This window comes from Telopea speciosissima, chromosome 5 (genome assembly GCF_018873765.1).
Source record: "Telopea speciosissima isolate NSW1024214 ecotype Mountain lineage chromosome 5, Tspe_v1, whole genome shotgun sequence".
NCBI lineage: Eukaryota > Viridiplantae > Streptophyta > Magnoliopsida > Proteales > Proteaceae > Telopea > Telopea speciosissima.
In genome coordinates, this window is record NC_057920.1 from 57,328,153 (window position 1) to 57,350,232 (window position 22,080).

A 22,080-nucleotide genomic window follows, 5' to 3' on the forward strand; every position below is an offset into this window, starting at 1 on the left:
GATCGGCCTCCGGTGTCTAACATATATTAATATCATCACCATCCAACAAAATTTGTACATAGTCTTTTCAAAAAAATAGTTTTAGAGGAATAGAATTTACCTTAAATAGTGGAAAAAGGCTTGGATGATGAGCTTAGATGACCCTCCGATGAGTTTACCGGCGAAAATCCGACAACAATGTGCTTGAACAATGGCTAGAGTGTTGGATGAGAGCTTGGAAGAGTGGAAGAATAGGCAAATGACTGAAATTCCTTAGCAAATGCAGCTCTCGGTCGAAATATGGACCGAAATCTGCGAAATATTGTATTAAAGCCCCCCTTCACGTGACACTTTAAGCCAAAATACCATATTTCGTCGATATCTCACGAGATATCTCACGATATCTCACGAGATATCGACGAAATATGGTATTTTTTCATGTCGACCTGATTTCGCATCTCGGTAAGCTCGAGATATGCGAAATTAAGCGATATTTCGGCGAAATATCGCGAGATTTTGAACCATGGCAGTACTCCCCCTCAAGTTGGAGCATAGATATCACACATGCCCAACTTGCACAAAATTGGATGCAACACTTTACTACTAAGCCCTTTGGTGAGAATGTGTGCTAATTGCTCACTGGACTTCACAAAAGGAATGCAGATAAGGCCCAACTCCAGTTTTTCTTTGATAAAGTGACGATCAATCTCAATATGTTTGGTGCGATCATGCTGAACTGGGTTATGAGCAATTCTAATGGCAGACTTGTTGACACAATATAGTGTCATGGGAAGACGAACAGGAAGACCTAAATCACCAAGGAGACCCTGGAGCCATAGCAACTCACAAATACCATGTGCCATAGCACAAAATTCAGCCTCTGCACTAGACCGAGCGACCACACTTTGTTTTTTACTACGCCAGGTAACAATGTTGCTACCAACAAGAGTGCAATATCCAGAAGTTGATTTCCTGTCTTACATCAACACTTCAGATGATGGACTTGGGCAATCTCAGATATTTTCTTGGTATTGAAGTTCTTCGATAAAAAAAGGGGATTTGTCTTTCACAGCAAAAGTATGTGTTAGACCTGTTATCTGAGACTGGTATACTTGTCTCTAAACCAGTGGACACTCTTATGGACCTCCATAAAAAAAATTTGTTTCTACTACAGATGAGGATTTTGCTGATGTGCACCAATACAGAAGACTAGTGGAAACTGATTTATTTAACTGTCACTCGCCCAGACATATCATTTATTGTGGGAGTTATTAGCCAGTTTATGCAGTCACCAAAAAAGGTCCACCGGGAGGCAGCTTGTAGAATCTTGAGATATCTAAAGTGGCTCCCGGAAAGGGGCTCATTTATCGTCCACCTCAGATTGTTGATCTGGTAGGATATTCTGATGTTGACTTGGCTAGGGCAGATGGTGACTGGGCTGATGCAGATGGTGACTGAAGGTCTACTATTCAGATGTTGACTGGGCTGGTGCGAGATGCTGTCATGAAGAAATTAATTGTTACCTCCATTTGTTTTGTCTACTAATCAGCTTGGTGATATGTTTACGAAGCCTCTCTTCGGGCCTACCTTCCGGAAGAGTTGTGTCAAGCTGAGCATGGGAGATTTGTATGCTCTTGCTTGAGGGGGATTGTTAACTATTCTAACGTGGGGTACAATCTGATTGTAACATGGTAGGGGGAGTTTTCCCTCTATTGTGACTTGGTGTTTTAGTATCCTAGTGAATCTAGGATTGGTTTGTTTAGGTTTAAATTAAATTTTATTTTGTTTCTGATTCCTTCCATTAGAAGGAGTCCTCTACTATGCAATTCCCAGGTTATAAATAAAGCTATTGGGGGAGGGGGACTCCTAGATCATTGACTTTTCTTCTCTAGGCAGTCCCCCTTTCCATCCCATCTCTTCTCTTCTCTTCTGATCACTGGTTCTATTATTCAGATACTGACACATGTACTATAACACTCCTCCTTAGCAATGTGCCCAAATGATCTCAAATGACTTTCCCGCTGAAGTTATCACCGTCAGAGCCACTCCTAAATTGTGTAACTATTCTTCATTATCATTCAATAAAATTTTCCATTTTTCTCTCAGACTTTTGAGTTCCTTTGAATCTTGAGTAGCATCTTGTTAGAAATTTATGCTTAATGCTGATTGAAGTACTTGTCTTTTTGTCTATGCCATCTTCTATTTGCATGATCATGGTTGAGGTTTCCCACTCATTATTAATTAAAGTAAATAGAAATTTTATTAATATCAGCAAATGCTTAGGTGTTTTTATCCTTGGGAGTGGACATCATGCTTTGGAGTTTAAAGTATATTAAATGGCTGGAAGAACATAATTATGTGATTGGTAGAGGTTCAGTTGATATTGAAGTCAGTCCCATTATGGTTCCTGAAGGATCTGTATCTGTGAAGCAGGACCCGTTGACTCTAATCCTCATGTTAAGGGGGGAACGAGCATGCTAGGAGGAGTTTGAATAGTGTATCTCCACTTAGTGGAAGGGTATTTTTGGTTTATGTGCTGCCAATATTTAGTTTGTGTCAAGGATTTCTTTGGGGTTTACCTCTGCTTTAAGGTGATTTTCGCCTTCAGAGTTTTATGGCTTCATGCGTGCCTCACTCTCTCTCCCTCTCTGTGTGGGTGGGTTTCCTCTTTCTCCTTTGTTATTTTGTTTCTGTTAGGGACTTCTAATTGCATGCATACTCTTGTTGTTGTGTTGCTTCTCTTCTCTTTTTCTTTTCTGTCATATAAATTTATGGTTAGTGAAAAGGAAAGATTTCATCGATGCAAAGCGCGATTGAAAAAGTGATGCCCCTTAGGTGGCTTTTATGGACATCTGTAATGAAAACTTATTTCACCATGGAACTTAATCATAATTGTCATCAATGCGAACTCGTGTACAGAACGGAGAAAAAACAAGAGCTGTATGATTCCTCAAATGATCATGTTTTCTACATCCTTCTCGATCTTCTACAATGGCTTTCATTGTTGATTTTCTGTATATGTAATATCTGCATATTTTTTGGACAGCAATGTTGCTGCTGGAAGGTTGTTTGGGATACCACTTCGTGGGACACATTCACATGCCTTCGTTAGCTCATTCATGGTTGGTAATTGTGATGGAAAATTCTTAGTTAACATATGAAATTACCACTATTTCTTCTATCCAAATCCTCACGATTGCTTTGATAATTACATATTTTTTTTTAATTTGTGTTGATAACGGCTCATTTTGTGATTCCACTTGCCCTATTATCGCACTTTTTTTAGGTAAATTTTTTTCTATTTTTATAATTGTTGTGGTTCACCTTGTATTTCATTACACACAAAGCGAACTTGAAGATACAATTTGTGAAATAGTAGTTGAAAACAAGTTCAAGAAGTCGCTGGTATCGGTCGAGACAGACCAAAATATTTTGGTTTCGACCTGAACCGACATGAAATGGGATGCGACTCTGCATATATTCATAATTTTGCGACTCTGCATATATTCATAATTTCAACTGAAACTTGAAAGTTTCGGTTGAAATTTTGGTCCGAGTCAGTCGTGCCATTTCGTTTTGTGCAAAACCTGCCCTTAGGAAAAACTCAAATTAAGTGGACTTTGGCCATTCATCATCCAATTCTTTGTGGAACAAGCTCTTCTAACCTTGTGCAAGTCATCTACAACCAACATTTGGTGGATTTGAGGGAGATTGGTTGAAGATTCACATTTTGAGGTAATACCTTCTTTTCCTAAAGCAATTTTTGGCAAAAAATAGGGTAAATTTGCACTTTTGGGCTTTCATGTGAACTTCTGATTCACGAAGTCATTGTCAGTGACTGTACACTTGCACCTTTGATAATATTTTGACGTTTAAAATATTAAATGATTTTTCTCCATTTGTCACTTTCTATTGCATATTTAAAATTTTTTATTTTTTTATTTTTTATATTTGGTATGTTATAGTACTAAATCATGTGTGACATAGGAAATGTACAGGCAAGGTACGTATTTTGCCAACCTAGGGTACAAAACCAAAGCAACAATTTGAGTGTTTTTTCAACAATCTAACAGTTCCATTGTGTTTAGGGATGCCTAATTAGGGTCTCTGCCAAGTTTCAGCTCAAAACATGGCCGTTTGATCCTCTGAAATGGTCAAATGAATCCACCAATCATCCCCTGTAGAATTTCCAACAGAAATCGGTCAAAACCCGAAATAATTCGGTTTCGACTATGGTCAAAACCCTGGTCCAAACCAACTTCTTGAACCTTGGTTGAAAAAGTACTTGTCAACTGAAGAATTTTTACAGGCAACAGTTGGGTGTGGCAAAGATTCCATTTCTCTCATTCTCATTAAAGTGCCGGATAGTGGTACAACTCATAGTTTGAAGTGTCCTGGTAACATAGATCTAGCCACACTGAATTTAGTGTCTTAAAGAGAAGTTTAACAGTTACACAACCATGGATGAAGTGATCTGCCAAATGGTGTGAGCAAGAACCAGGAATCATTGTAGTTAGATTTTTCAATCAATTATCAGAAACATGTCAGGTTCGGTCAATTATTTAGCATTGATGTGCTTTCGAGTTCTCTCATGTGTCCATTAGGTAAAGTTTTCTTGACTGATCAGGACATCAAGAGTTTATTTACAAGCAAATATTTGCTTGGTGGTATTGATGAAAGATTTGAATGAGATAATGCTTTAACAGGAGATATGGCCCTGAATAGACAGAAATTATTGAACCGGTTTCCTGTAGCCAACTACAAATGTTTCGGATGGGGCTTTTGACTGATGATGAACTTGGCTTGATAGAGGTTTTTGTTTCTGAGACTAGTTGCTTTTGTATCAAGGCATTTGCACTTTTTCCCTTCCGTTCAAATATCTGTTTTTCTTGACAGTACTACTTATTAATAACCTTACAGTCAGGAAGTAACCCTCACCCTACCCTTTTTTTTTTTTTTTTGTATTAGTTGTTTCCTTGATTCAATATGGCTGTTGTCAAGAGCTGCACTGCTATTGTCCTTTGCTATGCAGGATTATTACTTACTGCATTTATTATACTGTGGCATAGGTCTGGCTATACCTTCTTATTGAGTAAAATAAAATGTAATTGGACTAATGTATCACCTACTGTGCAGAGTCTTGATGAGATAGTTGACAAATCAATCCGTAGTAGTGATGGCTCAAGCATTTGTGAAGATTTTGTTAGTCTGGTACAGACCTGGCTAAGCAAAATTCAGGTTGGTTTCTTTTCAAGATCAGTCAATTCCTTTTTTAAAATTTGCTGCTTGATCATTTAGATTGCTCGGTGAACCTTCCTTCTATTGTTGTAGCAGCACTCTCTAACATATAGCTATTTGATAAATCTAGGGTTTTCCTTACTCAAAACCTTGTAAAGCACCAAAAACTGGAAGAGAAAAGGAGTCTTCCCTGCTGTATTATCTCCAAAAACGTAAATAATGGTAGTTACAATGAGTTAACAGTACACACACATGCACACATGTATTTGACTCTCTAACCCTTTTTCTAACTTATAATACTCAAGTGCCCTAACTTAAACACCTAAACAGGGGTGTACTTGTCTAACTGTCTAACTTAAAAAGGAATAACAAAGGACAGAAGTAACCTGCTTATACGTAAGTAGCAGGATAAATAATGGCAACACATAAAAACAACAGTAAATAATAAGAAATGACACATCCTGTTGTGGAAAGAGACAAAACTATAGGTGCTTGGGCTGGAGATAGAGGAAAAGATGGCTCTTCATCAAGTTTGTTCAGGCTTGATCTCCTCCCATCGAAAATTAGTCTGTTCTGGTAAAGAAAATTCAAAACAATACCAAGGAGAGAGAAATTGATGGAAGAGGGACACTGAAAGAGAGAATGACTTTCAAGTCAGCTGATTCAATCCATCTCTATGGTCAAGATTTATAGCTGCTGTCTCTTCCATGTTACTCTCTAACACTTTATCTTTAGCTAGAAATGAAAAAATTAAACCCAGCACTTTGTGAGCTGTTATAGTTTAATTCTTACATGTCTTTTGAACCACTACTAATGAAGGTTTTTGTTAGAATACATGTATCTCGGTTGGGTGTCCATGGGTGTTCATGTTTTGCCCAGCAAGTATCAATAGTGTGATTCAACTTGCCACAAAAGGAACACTGTCGGATAGGTAGGTCACTTTGCTGTCCAATTTTACTGCGACCACCATGCCCTCTCCCATAGAAATTAGATCCACGGTTACGGCCAGCAATGCAGAACTGTCTTTGGGAGAGGTGTGATGACGAGAGGGTGTGATAAACTAATAATACACTGAAGATGTGCAAAAGACTCATTAAGTGTGGGTACCTTCTCTCTAGCAAGCAACTGACTCTTAACAAACTAATAATCTAGATTTAATCCAGCCACGAGTTTTGCAACATAGAACTCTTGCCACTGAAATCATAACTATTCCAGATTTGTAGTAAGTGGCTGATGAATATTAAGTTACTCTCTTATACCTGTAAAGGCATTGAAGTATTCTTTCAATGACTTATCTCCCTGCTTAAAGGTAAAAAGTTTATCATGTAACTCATAAACCCTAGATATATTCTTCTCTTGAGAGCAGGTTCGCTTCAAATCATCCCACATGCCTTTGGCAGTGAGGTGGAAGTTGTGGAACATCAAATTAGCTGCAATAGCTTGATCCATGTTGTTCCATAACCATATGAGGAGAGTATCATTCTCATGCATTCATTCCTCCTAGGCTTTAATATCAGCAGGTTCTTTGGAATCAGCAGGAGGAGGATCAAATTGAAGGTTCTTCAGCTTCCCCTTTGCATTAATATAAACGTCGACTGCCTCAACCCATAACAGATAATTTCCAACTCCATTGAGTTTATAGTGGTGATTTGGAGTTTTGGACATTGACATTGTCCGTTGAAGGCTTTGGATCAGCCATTATGAACAACCAACCTTAGAAATCGATTCTGAAAGTAAGAAAAACCAGCAAATATGTGGTTTCAAATACCACGCACTTAAGGTGTCTGAGTGACACCAAATCAGACTTGGAAAACCTGTTATAATAGAGGAACAAAACCCCACAAATTCAGTGTGAATCCACCAAATAGATCCCAATTAATATCAGAAGCAATAATTCTGAAAATTGTCCAGAAAAACAGAGTACTGCAAGAACGTGTTAAGAAATCTGCAACTCAGAAGAAGAGCCCTGATTGGCTTCAAAATGGGATCGAAAGACCCTAAATAGTGGTTAAACAGAACCCCAAAATATCTTTCTGATCTACTGGAAAATTTAAGATGAATTGGATAATCAAGCTGCCTGAAAAATCACCCTAAAACAGGGTAATGCCAGTGATAATATGAGCAGTAATAGCAAGAGATCAGCAAGGATATTGAGATCGATTGTCACTTTATGAGGAATGCAGTTATGTAAAAGATCATTTCAATTCCGTTTGTCAACACCGGCAATCAACTTGGTGATTTGTTTACAAAGGCATTGTTTCGACCTGCATTTCTTGAAGGTTGTTCCAAACTGGGTATGGGAGATATACTCCAGCTTGAGGGCGGGGGGGGGGGGGAGTGTTTAAATACGTGTATCTAGGTTGGGGGTCCATGGGTGTTCACGAACCTCCATACCATGGGGTTACTTTTTCTGTTTAAGTAGTTTAGATTAGGCTCTACTATGTTTCCTGTTGTATTGATGTTTCTTATTGTGTTTATTCCTCCATACTGTAGGGTTACGTTTTCTAGTTAAGTGGTTTAGATTAGGCTCTACCATGGTACAAGATCTCGGCGAGATCTCGCTATTATCTCGGTTTTGGTGGACCTCGAGACGAGATCACAGGCGATACCTAAATACTACAATATCTCGGCCGAGATCTTGCCACTCTCGGTCTCGACCAACTTAACTCTTATAAAATCCCCCCTTGCCGAGATTTCGACCCCCAAGTCAAAATCTCGCCTCTGTTGGTTTGTTGTGAAGGGAAAACTCATACAAAGTGGAAGTTTTGTGATTGTTTTGGGCAAATCTCACCTCCAAGTGAAGATTGAAGCTTCAACAACAACGTGGTCATTATGATGATCCAGCCCTCGTTTCAGTACTAGCTTGTATTTGTTTAATCTATGTCTTTTTCCGAGATCCAAAACAATTAGTCAATTATTAGTAAACCATCAATTGGTGCACCATGTATGATTATGAAATATGAATATGATGGCTAATGATTAATAGGTTTATGGTTTGATGTTTTTTAATTCCTAATGTTTAATTAAGTTGTTTTACACTTCTACTTTAATTATAAGAGTTCTAAATATTGTGTGGCTTAGCCTAGGGTATACCTCACATACGCCGTAGACTATCAACCTAGGGTTCGAAGTCAAAGTACTATTTTGGGTTTGAATTTGTAAAAACTAATGATTCTACTATGTTTAGAAGGCCTAAAATAGGGTAAATGTTAAGTTTCAGGACTTATCTTGGCCATACGACCACCAAAACCAACTATCGAGTTGGCCAGAAAAAATGCAAGATCTCGCCGAGATCTCGGTATATCTCGGTTTCGTGTCCTGGCGAAACCAGTGGCGAAACCGAGACCTAAAACCTTGGGCTCTACTAAGTTTCCTATTGTGTTAATACTTTAAGCTTAGCTAGGTAGTTTCCTTTTCAGATAAGATGAATATAACCAGAAAATATGAACATAATCTAACACCTGGATTCATATATGCGAAAGCAAGCACAATTATACTTTTTTTTTTTTGGGGGGGGGGGGGGGGAAGGAAATAATATCATTCTACTTGATATAACAAGAAGTGGAAGAAATTTACATCAATCCCTTCCAAGATGAAAAACTCCGGCATATTATTTACATCAATCCCTTTATATCAATTATATTTTTTTTCAAAGGAGCTTGGACCAACTTCAGTCCTCTATAGAAGAAAAAACCTAGCGACAGAAGCAAAACCCAGCGCCGCTGCTGAGGAGCAGCCCGGCCGTCCCCCCTTCTTCCTCCCTTCTCCTTCTCTCCTTCTCCCCCCCCCCCCCCTTCTCGCCCTACCTTTCTTCCTCTTCTTCATCAGGTTTTGGAGTCTGGCAGTGAGATCGGGCTCCTCCTTCCCCCTTCTCCTTCTACTTCTCTCCATCCCTTTCTTCCTCCTCCTCTTTCTCTTCTTCTTCAGGATTTGGAGCTTGGTGTCCTCGTTTGGACCAGCGTGGTGCTAGTGGCCATCATCCTTACTTTGTCTGCAGTCATGCTTGTCGGCAGCCCTGTTGGTTTGTCGTTTTCGTGGACGTCTTCCTTGCCTGGTTTGCTGCCTTGCAAGTTGCCCTCCCACTAGGTCTGTATCCAGGCTTGTTGGGGACTTTCCTGCCTAGTCGCGATGCTTCGATTGGCTTTCGTCTCCGATAACCGCTCACTTTGCTGGGTCGCCTCCCTCGCTGGCTGCCTTCCTCGCTTGGTCTGCTGGCCCGTCTCTTCGCCTCCAGCCCCGTTTGCCTTCTCTCTCACCAGTCGTCTTGCATCGCCGGCACTCTTAGTTGTTGCTTGGTCGCCAGCCCGCTTGGACTGCAACTGCTTGGTCGCAAGCCCCTCTCGGTCAGTCTTTTGTCTGATCCGCCTGGCTCACTTGGCTAACGCCATGTTACTGCCAGCTGCATAGTCTGCCCTCTGCAAGCTATGCTTGGCCAGCAGCCGCTTCGCCATTGCCCTCTGCAAGGTCGGTGTCTCGCTGATGTGGCTGTCACCTCCACTTGGCCGTGGTCCTCCGCTAGGCCAGTGCCTCTCTGCTGTGGCTGTTTGTTTGCCGGTGATGCTCCGTTCTGGTCTTGGCGGCTGGTCGAAGTTGAGCTGAGATAGTTGGTTTAGGATTTGTGGTTCCCTACCTGGAATTGACTTGGCTGCCCTTCTCTTTATTTTGGGCTTCTTTGCTCTTGTGGGCTTTTGTATTTCTTGGGCTTCCTTCTGTCTTTATGTCCACGTGGGCTTTTGATTTTTACAGGCCTAGCCTCCTCTCATGTAGGCCTTGTAATTTGTTTGAGGCTTTGTGCCCTTGAACGCTCTCTCTCCCCCTCTCCCTTTTCTTTCCTTTGGTAATGAATTAAATTAATTATTCATCCAAAAAAAAAGTATTTGGCTTTTTTTCTAGAAAATGGCTGATGAAGAAACTCGAAATTTGTTGAAGATAGGTCAGAATGGGTCTTGCTTGTGTCATTCTATTTCTTGTTTGAGGCAGTGTTGAAATCAGTTAAGTGAACATCCCCACTGGGTTCAAACTTGTTCTCCAGGAAATAACTATTAGTTTACTGTATCCAAGTCTCACAACATGTGTCATGAATCTTCCACATGCATCCAGTCCACGTGTAGCCCGGTCATGCCCTATGCATGTGTTAAGGTTCAGTGCAACTGTTGTTTGCCACATAGCAGAATTAAGCTTTAATAAATGGTTGAAAAATCAACATCTTGAAAGAACAGTCTGCCAGCTGATAATATGAGCGAGTAATACAATACATGGTAAACCATATACTTGAGGTGGGCCACAATTCACATTTCCAATCCATAGGGCCAGTCCCCTTTCTGATGGTCAGAATGCACACTATTATTTCTCCACTTGGTTCAAGTCATCGGCCATGTATCCAAGCTTGGCTATGTAAATTGGGGTGTTCACTACCAATTTGTAACCTGCAGTTGTGATAGGAAATCTTCATATTGGTAAAGCCTCTCTTGACATCTATATATGGTAGAAAATGTTACACATAGGAAATGCTTGCTATATATTTGTGTCTGCATTTTTTCTTGCCATTTCTGAATGTCGTATCTCATGTTTCAGTTACTATAGATACCCATTGTACCAAGTCTTGTTGTTTTACCTGGATAGTCAATTCCAATTGTAAATAGAAAAGAAATAGAAGGAGAGAAAGAAGGAGAGAAAGGAGAGGAGAGGAGAAAAGAGTGAGAGAAAGGCTGGACTCTCTTAGTTTTGAGAGAGGCCAGATATCATTACTTATAGAGAGCACTTTACAGGGGCAAAAAAGGAACCAAAAGAGAGGAGGGGGAAGCCCTCTTGGTATTAGCGCCAGAATGGCTGATGCTAATCCCGAAAGGGGTCTTTCCCATTTTACCCTCCAACATACACTCACTTTTATCACTCCCCCTCAAGCTGGAGCATATATATCAATCATGCCTAGCTTGTTACAAATATAGTCAACCCTCCCACTTACTAGAGACTTAGTGAAAATATCAGCAAGTTGTTCTCCAGCCTTGACATACTTTGTAGAGATTACGCTCTGTTGGAGTTTTTCTCTCACAAAGTGACAATCCACCTCAATATGTTTAGTTCTCTCATGAAATACGGGGTTTGAGGCTATATATATCGCTGCCTGGTTGTCACACCACAATTGCATTGGTGTAGAGCTCTCAAATTAGTCAACAACATCTTCAACCAAACCAGCTCACAGGTAGCATGGGCCATAGCTCGGTACTCTAATTCTGCACTTGATCTCGCCACTACACTCTATTTCTTACTCTTCCATGAGACAAGGTTCCCTCCAACAAATACACAGTAGCCTGTAGTTGACCTCCGATCCATCGGTGATCCAGCCCAATTGGCATCAGAAAATCTCTCAACTCGTGTATGGCCATGATCAGTATACACCAATCCTCGTCCAGGAGCCTTCTTAAGATGCCTTAAAATCCGAATGACAGCATCCCAATGAGGTGTCCTAGGAAATGACATGAATTGACTTATAACACCGACTGGAAATGAAATATCAGGTCGAGTGAATGTCAAGTAATTCAGCTTTCCAACCAACCTTCTGTACCTTTCTGGATCATCAAGGGGATCTCCCTCATCTGCAACACGCTTGATATTTGGATCCATTAGGTTATCAAGAGGTGTAAGCAGATTTGAATTAGGTTAATACTTGGATAATCAATGTGATCACCAAGCACTTCTATTTATAATCATAATGAATGAATAAAAAAGATTACAAAACCAATGTGGGACTAAAACCAAAATAATAAACATAACTAAGAAAGAAGAAAGGTCCAGAATACCCCTACGGTATTTTGGACATATAACTAACACTCCCCCTCAAGTTGGAGTATATATATCATGCATGCCCAACTTGACTAAGATAGGATGAAACAGCTTGCTACTCAATCCCTTAGTGAACACATCAGCTAGCTGATCAGTAGACTTCACAAAGGGAACACAAACGAGGCCAGCTTTAAGCTTCTCCTTGATGAAATGTCGGTCAACCTCCACATGTTTAGTACGATCATGCTGATGCAGATTCGTCACCGAAATGGGCTTATTTCTTTAGAAATAAGTCTAGGGTTGGGTTATATGTATGTTGGGCCTTTGATCCCATGGGTTTTCTATGTAATAGGCCACTTTTCTGGGCCTAAAAGAGGGGTACATAGGTTGCATACGGGATTAGCCCAATATTTAGTCTATTTTTATGTTTTTAATTGAACCGGTTTAAATTGGTTGCGTCCAATTGGTTCAATTGGTCTAATTTAAGTGAAGTGATCCTATTGGCTAAGAAGTTCTTATATCCTATTGGCTAGTAGGGAATCTTCTTTATTTTAAGTAGTTTAAGTTGTTTTTAAGTCATTAGGACTCTATTTTAAGTCTATTTTAGTTTCCTAGTCAGTTTAAGTTATCTAATAGGTTAGGGATTGGGTTAGGCCTTTCCTTTTTAGAGTAGAAGTCTATTTTTGAGTCTTTTATATAAGGTTGTAAAGGGGCAAAGCCTTGAACACGAATTTGATTAATGAAAAAAGGTTTTGCTTGTTGGCTGCCATTGTTGCGGCTCCTGTGCTCCTTGTGAGTGTGCATCCTTGTGGTTCTATCAAGGTGGAAAGGGATTGGTGGAATCCGGTTGACTCCTTACGCCGTGACGGCTAGGAGGATCTTCTTCAAATTCGAAGGTGGCTTTATCCTTCACAACTATCGAAGCTTGCTGCCAGTGGAATCTCTAGTAAGTTTGATGCCAAAATTCTTCTTCTAATCCTCTAATCCTTTACCCCAATTGATCCCCTTTATTTTTTGTTTGAATCCCATAAACCCTAACTCCATTAAAGCCCAAAACCTGCAACTCAATTCTGTCCAGAATTGCAGAATTTCAAAACTCATCCAAACCCTAACCTTTTTATACTATATTGACCCCCTAGACCTGCCCATTAATACCCTATAAACCCCATTCCCAAATTCCCATCCTAAACCCTAATTTTGCCCTAAAACAGCCCCAAACAGCAGGCTTGACTAGACCTTGCTTTTATCTGGCTCCTAGTAGGATTATCTCCTATTCTAGGACTACATTACATGCTGGACAGGGTTATGAGCAATGCTAATGGCTGCTTTATTGTGACAATAAAGCATCATTGGAAGATGGACAGCAACACCAATATCCTGCAATAATCTTCTAAGCCACAGAAGTTCACAAATTCCTTGTGCCATTGCGCGGAACTCGGCTTCAGCACTAGACCTTGCTACAACATTCTGCTTTTTGCTCCGCCATGTGACAAGGTTTCCACCCACAAAGGAATAGTAGCCAGAGATAGATTTCCTGTCAGGAGAACCAGCCCGATCGGCATCAGTATAGGCTTCAACCTTCAAGTGAGCATTGGCAGATCGAAGAATTCCCTTTCCTGGAGCAGACTTCAAATACCTCAAAATACGACGGACCGCATCCATATGAGAGGAATATGGATCATGCATGAACTGACTCACCAAACTCACAGCAACTGCAATGTCAGGGTGTGTGTGGGAAAGGTAGATTAGTTTGCCTACTAATCGGTGATAGGCACCCTTGTCAACCGGCTCACCCTCTTTCTCCCTAAGTTTTGTAGTAGCTTCCATAGGAGTATCTGAAGGATGACAGCCAAGTAGCCCTGTCTCAGTCAATAGATCAAGGACATATTTTGTTTGAGAAAGAAAGATGCCCTTTGAAGATCGAGCAACTTCTATCCCTAGAAAATATTTTAGGGGACCAAGATCTTTGACCTCAAACTCACGGCCAAGAAGAATTTTCAAATCCCTGATTGCAGCATCATCATTACCAGTGATCACAATATCATCCACATAGACTATGAGAAGAGTAACCATGTCACCAAGTCGTCGGATAAACAAAGTGTGATCAGCATTGCTCTGCTAGTAACCTGCTGAAATCATAGCCTTATGAAATCTGCCAAACCAGGCCCTGGGTGACTGCTTCAAGCCATAAAGGGCACGCTTCAATTTACAAACCTTTCCCTTAGTCCTGTCATCAGAGAAACCAGGTGGAATGTCCATATATACCTCCTCCTCAAGCTCCCCATGGAAAAAGGCATTTTTGACATCTAACTGCTGAAGATCCCACCCAAGATTTGCAGCACAAGATAATAACACCCTGATAGTGTTGAGCTTTGCCACTGGTGCAAAGGTCTCCTGATAGTCAACTCCATAAGTCTGAGTGAACCCCTTTGCAACCAAACGTGCCTTATACCTGTCCACCGAACCATCAGCCTCCTGTTTAACTACGAAGACCCATGTACAGCCCACTGGTTTTTTTCCTGGAGGAAGAGCCACAAGATCCCACGTATTATTTTTGTGTAGTGCTCTCATTTATTCCAACATTGCTGTCTTCCACTTTCCATCTGTAGATGCTTCCTGCCAATTTCTAGGAACCGAAACAGAGGAAAGAGAAGATACAAATGCACGAAAAGAGGGAGAAAGAGAGTTATACGAAACAAAATGAGATATGGGATGTAAAGTGCAAGTCCTAGTACCTTTGCGAAGTGCAATAGGTAGGTCGGAAAGAGATGGATTACTAGGAGATGTAGGATCTGTGTCTGGAGCCGGCAATTGGATGGGTACTAGTGCTATAGTGGGATGCAACTGCCCTCTTGTGGATCTTCCCCTTGTATAGGTGATCATGTTGGAGTTGTCAATTCTCTTCTGAAATTCACCAATAGTTCTCTGGACCGGAGTCCGCTCCCCCTGAGTAAGAATATTAACAACACTATTTTTTATGGTCTCCCCCTGTAAAGGATTCCCATTAGGTGAGGGAGAAACAGCCAGAGGTTGTTGGGAAGTCTCCAAAGTAGGATGGGTAGCATCCAAGGGTGGATGGGAAGCATCCAAAAGGGGTTGGACAGCAGCCGTGGGTGGTAAAGAGGGCTGGGTAGCCAGAGGCTCCTCAGGTAGAGAATCTCGAAAGCCACATCTTCACCAACACTCTCCCCCTGAAGAGGTGGCGATGAATAATAAGAAAGGGACTCATGGAAAACAACATCCATGCTAACCATGGTACGGCGGGAAGGGGGATGGTAACATTTATAGCCTTTCTGGGTTGGAGAATAACCCAAGAAAATACAACGGAGTCCCCGAGGTTCAAGTTTGCTGGGAGATTTAGTATCTCGAGCATAACACACACAACCAAACACCTTGGGAGGCACAATAAAGGAGGAATTACCAATTAAAACATCAGAGGGGCTACGGGAGTGAAGTACCCGAGATGGCAGCCTATTAATGAGATAGGCTGTCGTGATAACTGCATCCCCCCAATATTGAGACAGGACATTCCTCGCAAACATTAATGCTCTGGCCATTTCTAACAAGTGGCGGTTTTTCCTTTCTGCCACACCATTCTGGGCAGGGGTATCAACACAACTAGTCTGATGAATGATTCCATGGTCAGCCAAATATTTTTGAAATTGTGATTCTTTATACTCTGTTCCATTATCACTTCTCAATATTTTGAGAGTAGCCTGGAATTGAGTTTGGACCATTTTATGAAAGTGTTGAAAGCATAAAAAAACTTGATTTTTGGTGTGCAAGAGATAGACCCATGTGTTCCTAGAATGACAATCAATGAAAGATACAAACCACCAATGGCCAGAAATAGAGGGCTTACGATTAGGGCCCCAAACATCAGAATGCACTAACTCAAAATAAAAACTTTTATTTGAAATAGGATAATTTGAACGTGTCTATTTGGCCAGAACACACGCCTCACAGAAAAAGTCATCCTTAGTATGTAGGGTGACCAAACTAGGAAATAAATGTGCTAAAATTCCTAAAGGGGGGTGACCTAACCTAGAGGGCCACTGGTAGAGTTCAGAAGAGACCATGGAGTTCTGGTGTAGTGGAGAAGGTAATGGTGGTGGAGAGAAGCGACCATCATCAAGCAGGTACAGCCCACCGTGCACTTTACCCAATCCAATCGTCTTCCCAAAGGCCAGATCCTGAAACACACAATGAGAAGGAAAGAAAGTAACTTTGCAGTTAAGATCACGAGTAATACTATTAATGGAAAGAAGGTTAGTAGTAAAATTAGGAATGTGCAAAACAGAAGTTAATGGAAGAGAGGAAGTGCAGTTGATGATTCCCTTTCCAGAAATAGATGAAAGGGAACCATCAGCTACCTTAACCTTGTCCTTCCCAGAAGTAGGAGAATATCTATGAAACAAACTAGAGGAACCGGTCATATGATCTGTAGCCCCAGAATCTATGATCCAAGGATGGGAGGCTACAGAAGCACAATGACCTCCAAAAGGAATACCTGACGGGGCAAAGTGTGAACCTGAATGAGCGGAAGAACTGGCAGGAGCTGATGTAGTAGAAGCAGCAGCAGCGGAGGACCTCAGCATAAGTAGGAATGCCTGTAGATCATCCTGGGATAGACCAGTGTCAGTAGTAGGGGCTGTAGTAACAGTCTCAGTCTGATGGGCCTTGGTCTTTGTCTTGGTCTTGGTCTTGGCAGCTCTTTTTGCTTCAAAGTCAGCTGGTTTCCCATGAAGTTTCCAGCACTTCTCCTTGGTGTGATATGGTTTGTGACAGTGCTCACAAACGACAGTCCCCGTAGTAGAATCACCAAAAGAAGCAGTGTTACTAAGTATAGGAATGATGGGGGCAGCAGCCTTGAGAGCAGATCTGTCAGTAATGGGAGGATGTAACATGGCAGCCCTGCAGTTCTCCTCAGAAGAAACCAATGCATAAGAGTGTTCAAGTGTGGGAAAAGGTTGATGGCCCAACACTTGAACACGAATGGGGTCATACTCCATATTTAAACTAGCCAGAAAATCATAGACCCTGATCTTGTCCATATGTTTCTTATAAGAAGCAATGTCATTAACTGTAGACGGGTGAAAATCAGAGAAATGGTCCAACTGTTGCCATAGGCTGCGGAGAGTAGCATAGTAATCCGAAACAGAAAGGTCTCCCTGAGTAGTGTGAAGGACCTTCTTTCGAATTTCATAAACCTGGGCATCATTGCCAAGCTGCCTGTAGGTCTCCTTGCAAGCAGCCCAAATCTGGTCGGCAGTATCCAGAAGAAGAAAATTATGCTGTAAAGCTGAAGTCATAGAGCTTATGAGGTAGGACATGAGAACACCATTATTGCCAAGCCACTTAGTCTGAGCAGGGCCTTTATCACTGGGCTTAACACTAGTGCCATCAATATGGTCGGTGAGGCCACGACCAGCAATGGCAAAGGAGGCTGATCTGGACCATAGAAGATAATTTGATCCATCCAGTTTGATAGGGTGAGGTGGAAAGCTGTGATAATCTGTCTTGTTATTGCCATCATGAACAGAAGTAGCCGTAGAGTTGGTAGAGTCACCCATACTGGCAGCAAAGAAGGTCAAACAACTTCAAGTAAAGCCCCAAAAGGTAGAACCAGCAGCCAAAAGAAACCTTGATCGATTAAGTTTTTTTAGGGTTTTGAACAAAACCCTAAAGTGATGGAATCGATGGAGTAGCCTAGGCTGCAAAAAATCAGTATTGAAGTGGCTAAAAGACTGAAGTAGAGAAGTCCTTAATAATATAAACACATCTGTAGAAAAAAATTCGATCCAGAAAACAGGTGCAGCAGCCCCAATATCGATAGAATTAGGGTTTGAGAAAACCCTGTAATTATGAAATTGATCTCAAGGTCTTCACACACAAAAACAGATCTGTAGGAGCTCAAATAGCAGTCGAAGGAGCCCTCATAAGTGGGGAAAACACCTGCAAAAAATCAGGTCCAGTGGGCAGCAATAACCCTAAGATCGATAGGTGTCTTCAAAACCCTGATAATGTAGGAATCGATCTCAAGGAGGTCTTCAATCTTGGGAGATAAGTTCTGAACCAGTCAAACAACAATTCTTCAGCAGCTTGTGGTCTTCAAAGAGAGGAGAGGAGCCCTGGTATCTGATGTAGAAGCAATTCTCCAAAAAAACTGAAGAGCCAATATCGCAGAATATCGCAGCAGTGTTGATGTAGGGGTATCGAACAGAATTATGAAACATTAATAAGGTAATGGGGGCAGCAACTGGATCGCATGATCACCTCATCAGTGCTGCCCTATATGGGAATGAAGAACAAAGGAGAAGAAGAAGAAGAGAACTAGAAGAGAAGAAGATCGAGAGAGAAGGAGAATAAAAAAAACGAGAAAAAGTGGTGTCCCTAGTTTGAAATAAGCTCTGATACCATGTAAGCAGATTTGAATTAGGTTAATACTTGGATAATCAATGTGATCACCAAGCACTTCTATTTATAATCATAATGAATGAATAAAAAAGATTACAAAACCAATGTGGGACTAAAACCAAAATAATAAACATAACTAAGAAAGAAGAAAGGTCCAGAATACCCCTATGGTATTCTGGACATATAACTAACAAGAGGTTTACACCCTAGCATCCCAGTCTCCGTAAGCAAGTCAAGAGTATACTTTCGCTGTGAGATAGATATTCCCTTCCTGGATTGAGCCATTCAACCCCTAGGAAATAATTCAACTGTCCCAATCTTTAGATTGAAATCTTTGTTGTAGATGAGTTTTCAAACTATCAATTCTTGTAGAGTCATCACCAGTAATCACAATGTCATCAACATAAACAATCAGAAAAATTCTTCCAGCACTTGTCTGACGGTAGAAGAGAGAGTAGTTACTATTGCAGCGTGACAAACCAAACTCAAGAACCACTTCTGTAAACCGGCCAAACCAGGCCCTTGGAGACTGTTTCAATCCATACAATGATTTCTTCAATCTGCAAACTGACCCAGACTCCCCCTGAGCAACAAACCCTGGAGGTTGCTCCATATAGTCATATACACCTCCTCTTGGAGATCGCTATGGAGGAATGCATTCTTAACATCGAGATGATACAAAGGCCACCGGAGAGGCGGCAAGAGAGATCAAGACCTGAACAGAGGTGAGCTTGGCAACCGGAGAAAAAGTATCCAAGTAATCGACACCATACACCTGTGCGTAGCCTTTAGCCATCAAGCGAGCTTTCAGGCGAGCAAGAGATCCATCGGCATTAACTTTGACCACATAGACCCAACGACAACCAATGGCAGACTTCCCAGGGGGCAGTGGAACAAGGTCCCAAGTGTGGTTGTGGTCCAAAGCCTATAATTCTTCTTCCATAGCTGTCCTCCAGCCATAAATAGATAATGCCTCTGCAATGCTCTTAGGAATAGGATGAGAAGCAATAGTGCAAAGACATGTGTGAAAGGTAGGAGATAAACTAGAATAAGAAACATGAAAAGAAATTGGGTATTTAACACATTGACAGGTACCTTTCCGATGTGCAAGGGGCTGATCCAAATCAGAAAAGGTAGGATCAGGGGTAGGATCCACAGACGACAAAGACGTGGCAGCAGGCGGAGCATCAATAGGGGCAGCAACTTCTTCCCTTAGACGAAGTTCATGATGATAAACATGAATGGGAGGCCGAACACGAGGTTGCACAGGAGGTTGAATAACACAAAGAGGAAGATCCTCATTCAAGGAAGGATCCTCAACAGGCTCATGCACATAAGTTTGAGACTCAAAGAAAGAAACATTAGCAGTAATAAAATACTTGCGAAGAACAGGAGAATAACAACGATACCCTTTTTGAACACGAGAATATCCCACAAAAATTCATTTAATAGCCTTGGGATCTAACTTCGACAAACCAGGAGTATGATCCCGAATAAAGCAAACACACCCAAAGACCCCAGGGGGCAAAGGGAACAAAGAGTCAGAAAGACTTGTCCACTTTCATTTCAAAGAGAAGGGACCCAGTTACTTCCATCAAGTAACGGTTCTTCCGTTCAGCCACACCATTTGTTGGGGTGTGTCAGAACAGGAAGACTGATGAATGATCCCACGAGCGATCATAAACTCAAAAAAGGGGCAGAAAAATATTCCCTTGCATTATCACTATGCAACACCTTAATATAAGAGCCAAATTGATTCTTAATTTCAGCAATAAATGAAGAAAAAATAGAGAACACTTCAAAATGAATTTTCATTGAGTACAACCAAGTCACACGAGCGTAGTCATCAACAAATGTAAAACCCAACTTGGAAGACACTCGACAAGGACCCTATACATTTGAGTGAACCAAAGAGAAGGGATGTAAGGCCCGTTTGTTGACATGAGGGGGATAACTCACACGGTGGAGTTTCCCAAACTGACACGACTCACAATCTAAAACTGAAAGAGAACGCAAACTAGGAAACAGTTTTTGCGAACTCTGTAAAGACGGATGACCAAGGCGACAATGAAGCTGATGAGGGGTAGCGGTGCCTGAACAAGCAGCTGAAGATGTGTCCTCAAGAAGATAGAGCCCCCCGAGACCCTGCCTCTACCAATCGTCCTCTTCGTCCGCAAATCCTGAAAGACACAAGAATCAGGAAAAAATGTTATGGAACAGTTGTAGGCATTGGTAAGTTGGCTAACAGACAAGAGATTAAAAGGAAATTTAGGTAAATACAAGACAGAAGAAAGAGACAAGGAAGAAGTGGGTTGAACAGTACCAGTGCCTCTGACTGTAGCATAGGAACCATCAACTAAAGTGACACTCGAATGAGACGATTGTAAAGAGGAAAAGATACCCGAGATGCCAGACATATGGTCTGAGGCCCTTGAATCAATTATCTAGGACCTAGAAGTGGAGAGACGCGCAGTGGCATTACCTTTCGTAGCAGTGGAAGAAATGTCCTGAGCAGCCTTGCCCTGGCTATAGCGAGCATGTTCCTCCTCTATCATAGTCAAAGTCACACGACGTTCCTCAATAAGGACAAGTGGGGCTGCAGGGTCAACACTGGCAGTGTTAGCTATCTTGGACTGTGGAGGTTTACCGTGTAGCTTCCAAATATAGCGCTGAATGTGACATGATTTGCCACAATGATGGCAAGTCCTTGGAGGATCAGATTTCTCAGACTTCTCAGATAAGTCATGGGTATTAGCAAAAGGTGCAACTGGGGGGAACTTGGCAAGCTGACGACCCCCACTGCGGCCACTACTCACAAGAGCAGAACTATCACCAGAAGAAAGTCGAGTAGTGTCACGAGACACACGAAGAACTCGAGAAAAAGTATCTGCAAGAGATGGAACTGTAACACTTCCAAGAATTTGAGACCTTAATGAGTCAAAATCAGGGCCCAAACTGCCCAAGAAGCTCATAATTGCGAGTTGCTCACGCTGTTGCTGCATCTGGGTAACATCAGAAGTAATGGGCAGCAAAGCATTCAATTCCTCATACATCCTTTTGAAATCAGCATAGTGTTAGGTCAAGGGTCGACCCTTCCTATCAACTCGATAAAACTCTTGGGAGAGTTCATAATTCCTGGAGAGGTTGTTGTGTCCAGAGTATAAAACAGCCAAATAATCCCATAGATCTTTGACAGTGTCAATATGGGTCACAAGGTCTACAATATTACTATCCATGGAATTTAACATCTGACCCAAGATACGAGCATCCGCAACCTCCCAAGCATCATTATCCATGGTAGCAAGTTTCTTTCGAGTCAAGTGATGTTTCTCACCCCTTCCTGTGAGAACCAAGGTCACAATCTTGTGCCATTGCTGAAAATTCTGACTCCCTTCTAGCTTCTTAGAGTTCAGAAAATTTGGGGATGTGGATACAACCTCGGGCACAGCCTTTGTGTCCGTCAATGTCTCTCCCATAATTACCACCAAAGAGGAATCCAACAATAATAGCTCTCAAGCCAATGCAAACAACACTCAATCTTCAAAGAAGCACCCAAAAGTGTATAACAGAGCAACCAGCTAGTGCTTAATCCAGAATAAGCATTAAACAGTAGCTTATCAACATATAAAGGCCTTCAAACAGTAGACCAGTCCAATAGGAGTA

General features: G+C 41.4%; 1 protein-coding gene across 1 annotated transcript in view; it reads left to right on the top strand.

Annotated features, from left to right (window-relative positions):
• Positions 1-22,080, top strand: part of LOC122661708 (nicotinate phosphoribosyltransferase 2-like) — an 81,847-nt gene that overhangs the window by 31,066 nt on the left and 28,701 nt on the right. Inside the window, exons 6-7 of the mRNA XM_043857207.1 lie at positions 3,026-3,101; positions 5,116-5,217. Coding sequence (XP_043713142.1) covers positions 3,026-3,101; positions 5,116-5,217 — 178 coding nt within the window. The remainder of the gene's footprint in view (positions 1-3,025; positions 3,102-5,115; positions 5,218-22,080) is intronic.